This window comes from Ochotona curzoniae, unplaced genomic scaffold (genome assembly GCF_017591425.1).
Source record: "Ochotona curzoniae isolate NIBS_2020 unplaced genomic scaffold, NIBS_Ocur_1.0 scaffold_2476, whole genome shotgun sequence".
NCBI classification, from domain to species: domain Eukaryota; kingdom Metazoa; phylum Chordata; class Mammalia; order Lagomorpha; family Ochotonidae; genus Ochotona; species Ochotona curzoniae.
Genome location: NW_024467095.1, coordinates 20,420,207 through 20,433,594, shown reverse-complemented (window position 1 = coordinate 20,433,594; position 13,388 = coordinate 20,420,207). Strand labels below are relative to the sequence as shown.

The 13,388-nt window shown below is 43.3% G+C and overlaps 1 protein-coding gene across 1 annotated transcript; it reads right to left on the bottom strand.

The window, feature by feature from the left end:
* Positions 1 to 425: 425 nt before the first annotated feature.
* On the bottom strand, positions 426 to 8,071 carry GIMAP6 (GTPase, IMAP family member 6). Its single transcript, XM_041002539.1, has 3 exons — positions 7,851 to 8,071; positions 5,776 to 5,860; positions 426 to 5,189 (listed from the first exon to the last, which is right to left on the bottom strand). The coding sequence occupies exons 1-3, from the start codon at positions 7,989 to 7,991 to the stop codon at positions 4,396 to 4,398; spliced, it is 1,020 nt and encodes a 339-aa protein (XP_040858473.1). The 5' UTR covers positions 7,992 to 8,071; the 3' UTR covers positions 426 to 4,395.
* Positions 8,072 to 13,388: the final 5,317 nt, after the last annotated feature.

Sequence of the window (13,388 nt, the reverse complement as noted above, 5' to 3'; positions counted from 1 at the left end):
AAATACAATTGAAACTCATGTTGTCTACATAAACTACTCAAATAATGATACTACATCAGTGCTTGTGAAAAAGTTATTCAAGTAGGATCAATTCATTGACTCTGACTTGATCCAAGATGTGCTTGCATAGAGTACAGATAATTCGTGTAGCAATACATTTGCAATTTCTTTTCAGGGTGAACACAGCTGAATTATGTTGTACTGATTGAGAACCCCAGTTGTGCTCAGATAAACCCCAGAGTATATTTATTCCGTGTTTTTGTTGTCTCCAGGACAAGAATACAAACAGAAGCTATAGCCACAGGTGGGCAGAAAAGCAGAATTTGTTGAAAGGGAAAGGAATAGGACACATTCAGACCTGAATACAGACAACTCTAAGAATGAGAACTGCCTCCATGGATGCTGGAGGCACCTATAGAACAAGGGCCTGATTGCAGTATTTAAAGGAGCCAAGATTGGGGTTGGAGCTGCAGTGCACCTGGAGTTCTTCAGGAAAGTGTTATGGCGTTGTCTGGTGTGCGATGGAGAGAGAGGCTTCTCCACATGGGGTGGAGTGGGTGTGCACATTGCCTGGTGTGTGATGGAGATGTGCAGAACCCTCAGCTATGTTGAACCAGCACTGAGGGTAATGGGATGTGTGTGGTATCCAGGGCTTGAGCATTGCCAGTCCTTTGCTGCTTGGCCTTCACAGCCTACCAGCCTCTCCAGATTAAATCCATAACAGTGTGGGGATATGTGGTCCCCTCATCTTAGGGATCAAATCCCCACGGAGTGTCCTTAGTAACATCATCAAATCATTAGAGTGAAATGTGTTCCCACCCAAACAACAAATATGATTTTACAGTTCAGTATATTACACTGCCCTACTGGAACTTGGAACTCCCTTTGTTATTGTAGGCAGCTATGATCAGCTTTCCAGCCTCCAGATAAGATTTTCCCTGGACCTTTGTAAATCTCTCTGTTTTGTACAGTGCAGGGCCCATGAATGATTTACACAGAGTTCAAAGACAGAATTTACAATGTCTTTCTCCCTAGTTATCTTCCCCCACTACACACACACACACACACACACACACACCCTACCCCCTGCTTTTTGGCTTTTTTCTTTGGGCATTCCCTTGCCAATTTCTACCTGCTCTGGCCACCCCACACTCCATCCTCTGCCTCTTAGGGTCACTGCGAGTTTCCACTTGAATCTCCTCTTTACCAGCAACGTTGGGAGTGTTTCAGAAAAGCTACATCAGTGTGAGGTGTGAGACCACATTATTCTCATCCGAGGGGCCAAGTTCCCCGAGAGTGGCTGCCTGCATTTAGTCACTTCCTGATGGCGACTGTTACTTCTTCAATGTTCTTGTTTGTATGTTTTAGACGTAGCTTATAAATACTGTCATGACTGCTTTGAGGGAGGGAAACACTGTGCTTCAACTTAATACTGAATAAAGAAAATGCAATCTATATACAAAACGGGATGTTAATCAGCCACAAATGAATAAAATCCTGACATTTGCAACAGAATGGATGCAACTGTAGGTCATTATGTTAAGTGAAATAAACCAGATCCAAAAGGAAAAATATCACATTTTCACTTAAATATAGTAGTTAGCACATAAAGATAAACTCTGTGTGGATGTCAGAACATTTGGTATGTCATCACAAATACTGCTTCATTGAATCATAGCAGTTAAATGACAATTTATTATTTTACATGTTAAAAAAATTGGAGGGATAGATATTGCGAGGACTCTTGGGTACTGGCTATGAGAATAATCAGATGACAAAAAACTTCACTGATCTGCATACTTATAGGCATTTCTGGATATGTGTATGGATATGCTTTACTAAAATATATATAACATTTTAATAAAGTATTTTAAAACCTGTATTGATACAGCTTCATTCACTTGTTTTTTATTCTCCACTACAGTTATATTTTTAGGAAATAACAAGTTGTAAAAATCACTGTTATCATGGCCTTGGATCAAGACAACATCCCCTCTCATCACCTTCCCTGGCCCATTTCTTTCTTCCTGGCACACTGCCTGTAGGGCTTCCAGAACACACAGACACACCTCCCCAGTTCTCTTCCAGGGCTGAGTGTGGTGGCATCAGAACAAACCAGCCCAACTTCCTGAGATTTTTGTGAGAGGTATCTTCCCTGTTGTTTTGCAATAAAAGACAGAAACCACCGTATTTGAAGTAATCGGCATCAACTTTTAATGAATGGCAAATTATGAATGATGTGATTTAGCCACAAAATGGATGTCATTTAGTCAAATGCTTCTATATTTATTACGAAATCAATTAAATTAGCAGAATGAAAGTAGTAACATCTAAATTAAAGAAATTTATCTCATACTCTAATGGAAATACAAATATGCTTTATACTTAGTAATTCTAAAGTTTCCCATCTGTTCATCTAGAAACAACATGGATTTGATTTATATTGAAGTATTTACCATTCTCTCAACACAGAAATGTAAGACAGTTCCAACTGTGGTATGAATAAAGTTCTTTCTTGGAAACTAGAAACTTGATTTCAACTTCTACAAAGTAGATTCAATACCTGAGAATTACAGAGAAAACATAGAGATGTATTGAAGAGGATGTTGTCTCATCATACTATAAAAAAAGCAGTGTTATTAAATCAGTATTGTAGTCACATAAGAATAGGAACTAAAAGGCATGAGCAGAAACAAATTCTGCCACGAATTAGGGGGTATTAGAACTGACCAAATGGTAAATATTGCATTTTCAGTTCAGAGGGAAACGGATTACTTATTCAATAAATGGTTTATTCACAAAGACTGGTAAGCATACTCCAAAGTAAGTCTGTGTTCTTTTTTTAAACAAGCTTGAATCATCAATAATTCAATGTATCTGAGGCTACATTCTAACATTTCAACATATAAACGTGAATAGATGGAAGAAGCCCTTTCAACAACTGAAATGCTTAGACTGCCTTAGGAGGTTCCTACATTTGGGCAAGATGGCTGCCTTGGGTCTCAGCATGAGAAACAAAGGCAGGGATGTCTAATGATACAGAATTCCTGGCCAGAAAACCTGAGACTGCACTTGCAAACTTCTGACCTTCCCCCACGGCCCCCTCCCACCACCTCCACTTCTGACTCCTCTCTGGATGTGGAGGGGAGAAAGAAAAATATGTGCCAGATACCCCACCCTGTTCTCTCCTATCTCTTCCCATAGGTCAGCCAAACTTCTCAGGCACATCTTGAACCCCAGAGAAGGTGAAATGCAGGTATGCTGGCATGATGGTCTGGCTCCCCATATGAGGCCCAGTCAGGCACTTTCTCACCCTTCCTAATAACACTGCATAGAAATCCTGTCTGGAGGCATGGCCAACAGGAAGACATCCCTCCTGGTGCAGAGTCCTCATCTAAACTCGGCAGGCTGCCCCACATGATATTCAAATCACCTACTGCCACTTTGCAATTAATATTTCCCTGCTCCCTATTCACCCCCACTAAATAACCATTACACACAGCTATTCACAATCTTCCCATGATAAAGGAAGAAGGGAAGAAATATGGCTAAGGCAAGGCAGATTAAAAACAGCCTTTGTTTCCCAAAGCCATGAGGAAGCTCTGAGAGGGTTTCTGAGAATCCACAGAGAGGGGGAAACAATGTAACAGATGTGGACCCTCCCTCATCCAAGTCCACATTTTGGGGAAGGAGTGGTGGCTTCCTTCACCTCAAGCACATTCCATGCTCCATAGCCAGGATTAAGATCCCCCTTCTTGACCAGATCCTGGCTGGTTAGATACCTGACTCCAAATTTCACTCACTGTCCTCGTAGAAAGTTTCTAAGGAACATGTTTGTTAAGGTGAAAAGAGCAGGCTGCCCCTCCCATCTCCTTCCTTGTTCCAAGTATCCCTCCTTACATCTCAGAACCAGAGAATGTCTGTCCATCAAACAACAGACATCTTGACACTCATTGTGCCGGCTACCTTAATGGGAAAGAACACAGCCCAAGATGTGTAGTCTCCCCCTGAGTTGCTGCCCCACTTAGTTGCACTAAGTGATCACAACTTGGGAGACATGGAAGGATATGACGTGGGTCAATCCTCAAGAAGCCTTGGCTCTATCAAGGTACAGACAAGTCCCCCAACAAAAACAGTGCTGATGGGATGAAAGGTCCCACATGAGGTCAGCAAGCGTTGGGGTGCAGAGGAAAGGCCTGAGTGTTCTGGAGGCAGAACTGGAGGTCCTGGGATAGAAGCTGGGGACTCCAGACAAAGGACATCACATTTCTCAGCATACTAGACGTTCTGACCTGGAGACTGATCAATGTGCCATGTGGGATGGAGAGATCTGGAAGTGGCTGGCTACAGGGATGCAAGGGCTGAGGAAGGACCTTGCTCCTACCCAGGAAGTGTTCAAAAGGACACCTTCCCCAGAAGGTACTTGTGAGTTTTCTCAGACTCCTTTTGGATTTGGGAAAGCCCTTCCAGGGAGGATCGCTTGACCAGTACTTTCTCAGAGCCTTGCTGCTGGGTCATCTCAGTTTGCTGCACTTGTTTGAGCATCAAGTGCTTCTGGGTGTATTGATAAGCTTTGTTGCTATAATGGTGCCCTTCTGTTTCCCACAGGATTCCTCTGACTTGCTCCATGAGCTCCTGCAGCTGGGCCTCCTGCTCAACCCTCTCCCCCCTGTTGCTGAAACCACAGTGGCGCCGCAAGCACAGCACATCCAGTTTGTGAAGGTCCTGGTTGTCAGTCTTGCGCAAGTATTCATCCAGGGAGCCACCAGCCAAGTCTTCCTTCCGGGTGAACACTAGGATAGTGTGTGCCAAGATACCCACTCCAAAGATCTCTTGGAGGCGCCTGACTGCCCGCGTGTCATATTCCGTGAACTGGCCCAGCTGAGTCACCAGGAGCACAGCATGTGGCCCTGGTGAGGAGAAGGTGATGGCTTGGCAGATCTGCTGGTCTGCCACATCAGATTGGAACAGAGAGGACAAAATGTCAGGGGTGTCAATCACCTCAAGTTCCTGCCCATCCCACTCTCGGGTGCCTCTCTGGAAGGTCTTGGTCACTGGCACTGCACTGATTTTAGACTCAAATACTTTCTTGCCAAGGATGCTGTTTCCTGTTGCACTTTTCCCACTTCCTGTTCTTCCCACCAGAATAAGCCTCAGTCTTTTGGGGGTCTGTTCTTCCTTCCTTAGACCTAGAAGCATCAAAAGAAAGCAGAGAGAACTGGGGTTAGGCACTACCCACCCAAATTATGACATCAGAAGTCATGTTCCCCAGGAACGGTTGATTTCCTCAGGGGAAGATTGCTCAGGATAAGGGGTAGGAGAGATACAGATAAACATCTGTAAACATCTGTCTTTGATACCTGCACCAAGCTCTGATTGTTGGTGTACGACCTTGAAGACAGGGTGACGTGGAGATGATAACCAAACACTGAGAAACCTGATGTAAGCTTTTTAGATATGATGAGGGATGCAGGACAGGATGAGAATTCCCTTCTCCTAGCCCCACAGGTGATAAGACCTGGAGTGCACTAGACAGTGTATGCATCTGGTCCCTAAGCTTTTGATATGTCTCAGATGATAGAATTTGCATGCCGCCTGGCTTGCTAGTGAGTACATTCTGCTTATTCACATGGTGTTTTCCATCTTTATGACCCCAAGAGCTGTCACTCCAGAATCAAACACTGTAAGCTTCCAGCTTTGATCTCAACAACAACTTTTTTTACACTCTTTCTGTGCACCTGTCCCCAACTCACTCTTGCTAAGAAAGTAGTTTACCTCTTGACAACGTCTGTGTGGGATCTTGGCACAGCTCATCTGGCAGATCCTCCTGAGAAACCTCTTCAGATTCTTTTTTCTCCACCTAGAGAAATAATAAGGCTTACTAATATCCTGAATTTAAGAAGCACTTGCCTTTCATCTTTCTCTTGCTAGATATAATTGTTTTAATTGTTTTAGCAATGAGGAATGAGTGAGTGATTAGAGGGGCCAGCTCTTCTATTTCTTCTCCACACACACCCTGTTGTCTTCCCACTGTAAGTTCAAGAGAATCCATGGAGAAAGACGCAATGGCCTGCAACCTCAAGAATGGATTGAACTTGAGTAGACACAGGGTCTGCATCTATTGTGGGTAGAGATACAAAGTCAGGTGCACCCATGATCCTGTGGGTTCCAAGTGGCTGGAAGGTCTGAATGGCTGAAAAGACCTAGCATGCAGAGGTAGGAAGGTACTGAGGAGAGGCAGGCTGTGTAGGTTTAGGATAGAAACTAATGGTTCAGGCTTGAACTTTGCAGAAGGCTTGGAGTTCGAGAAAATTGCAGAGACTTGAGAGTTGAGGGGTTGGATGCTGCCACTGTACCAAAGAAAAGAGCTGTGGAACTCTCCCAGTGAAGAAAACCTCAAAGCTCAGTGGAGACACGGGCACTGATTATGACAGTCCACCTGCCTGGCCCTTAACCTCTCTTTACTGTGAACACTGGACATGAGCTGGATGCCCATGATGCTCTCGTCTCCTAGGACCAAAACACACAGCAGGTTTTTTTTAGCACCTCCAAGCCCTCTGAAAATAGGACTGTAACAACTCTAAGCAGGAGTTCCCATCACCCTTCTGGTGACAGATCAATGTGTCTTTGCTCCATGGACTGACACCACCACCTCCTTCTTCCAGAGCCCACAGCATTGCAGCTGCTTGGTTTGAACTGTGAGACTGCAGAGGACACTTCCTGGTTCATAGCAGTTCCCTCAGAATGTGTGGGAAATATTCATAACCAGATGAAATAAATACAGACAAAGGTCCCAGGGCCTGGGGAATCCTAACTGCAGTGAATCTCGGTGAACAAGGTTTGCTCATGTCCACAATGTGGACATGGATGTGTATTCTATTCTATTCGCCAGAAAAATTATTTCTGTCTTCCTTCTCGGGTCAAAGGAGCTAACCAAAGGCAGATCATTGGGTTTGTGGCTTTATGATTGGCATCTTTGTTCAGTGACATCTTCTATGAAGTGCCAAGCTAAGGGTGGAGCTAGTCCAGAAAAGTTTGGTGATTTTCCAGGAAAAGAGAAGAACCCGAGCAGGTAGACAGCCTCCCTCAGACTTGGTTAACCATTTTCTGGAAAGAACACTGTGTTTCATCTAGCCAAAGGGCTTTCGTGAACAGCGAGGCCCTTTCCTCTTAAGGCTGTGGGCTGTGGCTTCTAAATTGCAGACTGTTCAATCTGTCATTCTGGCTTCCTTAAACCCGTGGTGGACTCTGATACTACCCTCCATCAATGCAGTATCATTTGTGATTTAGAGGGAATGGGCAATTTAACAGAAAGCAATGGCTAGGCAGGACCATGCTGAGTGGAAAGAAGCACCTGGGAGCAAAACTGAGCGATTCTTCTGCGGGACCTGGTGTGATCCCGAGAAGCAGTTTGCACCTTCTGCACCTGCTGCCTCACCTAGACCCCACCCTGAACAGTGCTTCACATGGGAATCAGCTTTGTACTTTTGTTTGTCTATAACACCAAAGCCGAGACATCACCTTTGTTGCTCAGGAAGAAAGAAAAACTCGAGACGTGACTTACCAAACATTGAATGGTGAGTTCATCACAGAGTGCAAAGAGCACACAAATATACATGCACAGCACACGCGTATCCATAAGTAGCCCTCGACACGCGTAACACGAACACATGAATATGTAAACACAATCACACACAATTCATAAACACTCATAAAAATACAATACATACGTATATAAACACATAAACACAATCAGAAACAAGTACACCCCTACACACACACACACACACACACACACACACACACACATTTCCACAGAAGCACATAAGCACACACACATTCAGACTTACCAGCCGGCCACTTTCCTTGGCTACACAATCCTGTGATGTCTCCAACTCTCCCTTTGTGGCTGACACTTGATCACTCTGTTGGAGCAGTGAACACAGGGGCCAAAGGAAAGTGTCCAAGATGTATGAATACATGGAGAACATTCCTATGTTAGCGTATTATTTTCAGCAAAGAAATGCCAGAGAAATGCCCTTAAACAAGCAACATTTGTGTGAGGTTAGACAAACAGGAAGTGGGAAGGAACATGCAGCTTGCACTGCGCAACCTCAGAAATAGAAAATGGAAGGTACTAGTCTCGGTTTCGTGCTTATTCTGATCCAGGGTAACTAGACTCAGAGACTTGAAAAGCATCAGGTACCACTGGAAGTTCATGCCAGGGTTAAGCGCTTCCACAAGGATTTTTGTTGTAGAGCAGTGCTCACTTCCCAGGGAGATCAACTTTCAATAGCAGCAACATTCATTTTCTTTATTGCTCCACTCCCGTCTCCCTCAAACATTTTCTCTCAAGAGCAGAGTAATCAGACTCCTAAGCAGTACCTTGCATGGAGATGCTGAGTACCACCACTTCCCAGTCTCCCAGGCTCCCTCCCATAGCTTAAGCAGGTAAGAAATCTGGCATTGTTAGAGTGCACAGTATGGTTTGTGGTGAGTTGAGAAAGGAACCTGGAATACCAGGGTCACATAGTCATGTCGCACAGCATAACTTGCCTCCTTGTACCAAGAGGGAAGCAAAGCTGACTCCATGCCCTTCAATGTCTCCCAGCGACTACCTTCATCCTCTTATTCCCAGACTACCTTTCCTGCTTTACAGCATGCTAAGGGGAGGCATTAGTGCTGAGGAGCTAATGGTAAATTCCGTTACAAATGGCTCGTGGTGGAAAACCAGAGCCATCTGCTAATAAAAGAGTCCTAACGTTACTAGCACAGTCATAATATTGTACCTGTCATGGAAAGGATGAATACATTAATGAGCCCCTTAGAGATGTTGTCTCTACATGTTTTGATGCAATAAATGCAAATCTGGCATTGATATCCTTCCATGGTTAACATCAATATAATTCTCTTGGAAGAAATTCAAATTCCTATTGTGTGATGAGGTCTCATGACTAATGGGTCATACTTACAGGCTAAATATCTTAAAACCATTTTTGATACCCTAGCCTGGCAGCCTGTCTGCATTTGCAATGTCTTCCATCTCTCAGATGAAGGAATCACTGCTTATCCTCCAGAGCGAATGAACTCCTAAAGCAAATCCCTTCATAAAGGTGCTAAACTTGAGAAGGATAGGAGCTGATAATTGTCTAGATCCTGGCAGTGATGTGAGTACACGGTTCTTGATGGAGGATGTTGTTCTCTAAAGAGCAGGTGGGGAGGATCCCAGTGGCCTGTCTGGAAGAGCTAGTGCCTCTGCTTTACTCTGTGACTTTCAGAATCCATCCATTCTGGATACCGAGGAAGGGTGTTCCAGGACCTTTGGGCATTTCAGATTCCTTGGTGTAATAGGGTAAAGAACTGGGATCAAAACAGTCAGCAGGCATTATGAGAAAAATGAAAGGCAAGAAAGAGAAAATCGGGCTAGGCGTGGTAGCCTAGCAGCTAAAGTCCTTGCCTTGCATGAACTGGGATCCCATATGGCCACTGATGTTAAACCCAGCAGCCCTGCTTCCCATCCAGCTCCCTGCATGTGACTTGGGAAAGCAGTCAAAGAGCCCAAAGTCCTGGGACCCTGCATCTGCCTGGGAGAACTTGAGGAGCCTCCTGGCTCCTGGCTTGGATTGGCTCAGCTCCGGCCATTATGATCGCTTGGGGAGTGAGTCAGCAGCTAGAAGATCTTCCTCTCCATCTCTCCTCCTCTCTGTATATCTGACTTTCCAATAAAAATAAAATAAATATTAAAAGAGAGAGAGAGAGAGAACTGGGACGGGAAACGCAAAAATTAATAATGAGAGTAAAATGTAGAATTTAAGAGGAAAGGGAGAGAAAGGAACTACAAAAGATGCAGGGGAGTTTACATAAAAAGTAACCTCCCTATTGTCCAGTTTCCTCTACTTTTATTTATTTTGGGAGGTTCAAATCAAAATTATGCAATTCAGATTAGCACACGTCTGTTAATCAGGATTTCACCACCATGGTTTGCGATTTGCATCCCCTGGTCTGGAGTTGCCAGTTTTTCTATTACAGTGTAAAATTTCTTCACAAATTCATCTCCTAGTCTCTTATGTAATAAGACACTCAGGACTGGACAGATATAGACACTTAAGATTCCAGTCTCTGATCTCACATTCACTTGCCATGTAGCAGCGGCCCTTACACATCTTTTGAAACCTTTTACTTATCTAGAAATGCAGTTAATAACCTCTGCTTTCTAGTGTTGCTGTAGTATTAAGCTAGAACAAGATATAAAACACAGGGCTTAGCCAGAAATAAACAAACAAGTGGGAGATGCATCGCCCCACCAACATTGCCTGTTAACTTTTTCTTACCCATGCAATGTTACCTTCAGTTTAACATTTCTGCTTAGTCCTTACACCTCTCTATGCAACTGTCCCTGAAATTCTGTGAATATCCAACCAAATTACCCAGTAGAATTTCTCTTGTAAATATGTAGCACATTTTACATGCTCTGCAACAACAACAAAAAAACTTCACAGCAAATTCAGATCCCTTGCTATCGGTCAGTCAGGGTATAACTCTGCATCCTGTTTTACTATGTTTGTTGGTTTTGTCTTTTCAGCAGTATGTGAAAACACTTGTCCAAATGAAAGTGGTTTCTTCTCCATTTTCTTCTTATAGCATTATGTACCACAACACTCCACATCAGAGACTTTGGTCTCTACTTGGGAGTTCGTGTAAAATTTCCGACTCACTTACTCACTCACTCACCATCCCCCAACAGCATAGAAACTAGCAATGTTTTATCATATTAATTCAGAAACTTCAGAAATGTTGCTTAGTTGTCTGCATTTTGTTTCTTTTGTTTTGTTTTGTTTTAAAAACTCCTGATCTGGAGGCCTAATTTTTTTTAAGATTTATTTATTTTTATTACAAAGTCAGATATACAGAGAGGAGGAGAGACAGAGAGGAAGATCTTCCGTCTGATGATTCACTCCCCAAGTGCTGCAACGGCTGGTGTTGTGCCAATCCGGAGCCAGGAGCCAGGAACTTCTTCCAGGTCTCCCACAGGGGTGCAGGGTCGCAAGGCTTTGGGCCGTCCTTGACTGCTTTCCCAGGTGACAAGCAGGGAGCTGGATGGGAAGCAGGGCTGTTGGGATTAGAACTGGCTTCCATATAGAATCCTGGTGTGTTCAAGGCGAGGACTTTATGCCACGCCGCCAGGCCCAGTTGTCTGCATTTTGTAAAGAGCTCTTTGGCTGATTCTAATAGAGGCTATGGCTTAAAAAAATCTCTGGGTTATCCATTAGCATTCATGTGTTACATGCACTTTTAAATTTAATTGCAGTGTAGCCACTATGTAACTCACTATGGACAATGCTAAGACAACTGAAATTTTATTTACTGTGTGATCCAGATATCCCACTCCAGGGAATATATTCAAAAGAAATGAAAATGAGGAAGTGACCTGCAATCCTTTTTTTATAGCAGCATAATTCACAACAGCAAAGACATGGAAATAACTCATGTGATGTGCATTTAGTTCCTTTTAGGGTCTCTTCTTTAGTATCAAATGCATTTCTGTCCATGCCCTTCCCTGAGACGAGCTTGCAAGAATCCCCTGGAATTCAAGTTAAACTTTCCCTATTTATCTAAATGGTTTTAACTTTAGTTTACAGCATTCTCTTTGACTCTTTAGATTGTATAGAAGTCTGTGTGTATATGTCATTGTATTGTTTTCTAAGTATTTAATATTTTTAGCTACATTACTATTTAGGGGTTATAGTAAAAGAGTATGACCTATATATGAACAAAGAAAGAAAGAAGAAGGGAAGGAAGGAAGGAGAGAGAGAGAGAGAAAGAAAGAAAGAATGAATGAAAGAAAGAAAGAAAGGAAAAAAGGAAGGAAGGAAGGAAGAGAAATTCTAGTGAGTGGTTTAAATCGCTCCCAAATTAAGGTGAGAACAAGCAGACTCAAGTTTGCTTAGCTCAGGCAACGTGATAGAAACTGGAACTAAGATCTGTCTGATTCCATTGAAAATACAGATTATGTTGTCCATGTAGGGTCACTGATGGACTCTGTGAAGAAAAAAAAAATGTATATGGGAGGACTTTGAGGCAGGAAGAGGGAAAGCTAGCGTAAGCCAACCAAGAAGCCTGCTGTTACAATTCATGATGGTAAAGCCCAGCATTTGTAGCAACTGAGGACTATAGACCCCATCTCGTTTATACAACGCTGTGCATCCAAGAGCAACGGCTACATACTACACCAAGGAGACTCCTGTATTCAAGGACTTGAATCTTTGACCCTTCAACTGCTTTCGTCAGCTGCTTTAACTGCTTATCAATCTCTCCCTCTTATTTTCTCTGTTTAATCACTATCCTAGTGAAAGGCTTTTACTCCTAAGAGAAGAATACCTCAAGGCCAGTGGATTTCAGGTCTGTGGTTTGCAAAGGGGAACATTCAAACCCTTCAGATCACACGTGGTAAGACAGCTCTCTATCCTCGGTGAATTCATAGCTTCCCTCCAGACCGTTGTCCCCTGCCCATTGTCATTTCCTTTCACATCCTTAACGACAACAACAAAAAGTTGTTTATCACAATTGACAAAGACACTAGAAACCAAGTTCTTTTCAAGACATGATTTCACTTGGGGAGAATACAAAGTGAAAATCGAAAGGACTGGCTGAAAAGGAAAAGGGTGTGGTGCCCTGACGGGTGCCAATCCTGTTGTGAACAGAGGAACCAGTGTAGCATCTCACATCAAAGGTACCACACCTTCAGCTCACCACCGACAACTGTTTTGTTTCCATGCGCTATGAGTGTGGGTTGAATAGGGTCAGCGCATTCAAGGTGAGGACTTTAGCCGCTAGGCCACGCTGTTGGGCCCCAAAATTATATTGCCTTAACAGATAGAACTAGAATTCCAGCACCATGGCATACCAAGCTGGGCCTCTGTCTGTTCTGCCAACATCCCATACATATGAGCACTGATTTGTGTCCCAGCTGCTCCACTTCCAAACCAGCCTTCTGATTATGACCTGGGAAAGAATCACAGTATGACCCAAGTCGTTGGGATCCTGCACCCACGTGGAAGGCCCAGAAGAAGCTCCTGGCTTCAAATCAGTTCAGCTCTGCCACTGCAGCTATTTAGGGAATGTACCAACAGGTGGAAGAGCTCTGTCCCACTTTTTCTCTGTGTAACTTTAACTCTGCCTTTCAAATAAAAACAATAAAATAAATCTTTTTTAAAAAATATGAACTTCAGTTTTTCTTTCATATCAACCACATTGTGTGTGCTTGGTAGTCACAGGTGGTTAGTGGCTACCAACTTGGCTACTGCAACTTTTTTAAAAAAGATTTATTTATTTTTATTACAAAGTCAGATATACAGAGAGTATGAGAGACAGAGAGAAAGATCTTCCAT

Bases quoted from the DNA above. Each gene is read 5' to 3' on its own strand.
- GIMAP6 (XM_041002539.1), bottom strand. From the start codon at position 7,991: ATGTTCTCCATGTATTCATACATCTTGGACACTTTCCTTTGGCCCCTG. The intron at 5,861-7,850 runs GTAAGTCTGAAT...TTATTTCTCTAG, and splicing joins CCAAGGAAAGTGGCCGGCTG to GTGGAGAAAAAAGAATCTGA. The intron at 5,190-5,775 runs GTAAACTACTTT...TGATGCTTCTAG, and splicing joins CACACAGACGTTGTCAAGAG to GTCTAAGGAAGGAAGAACAG.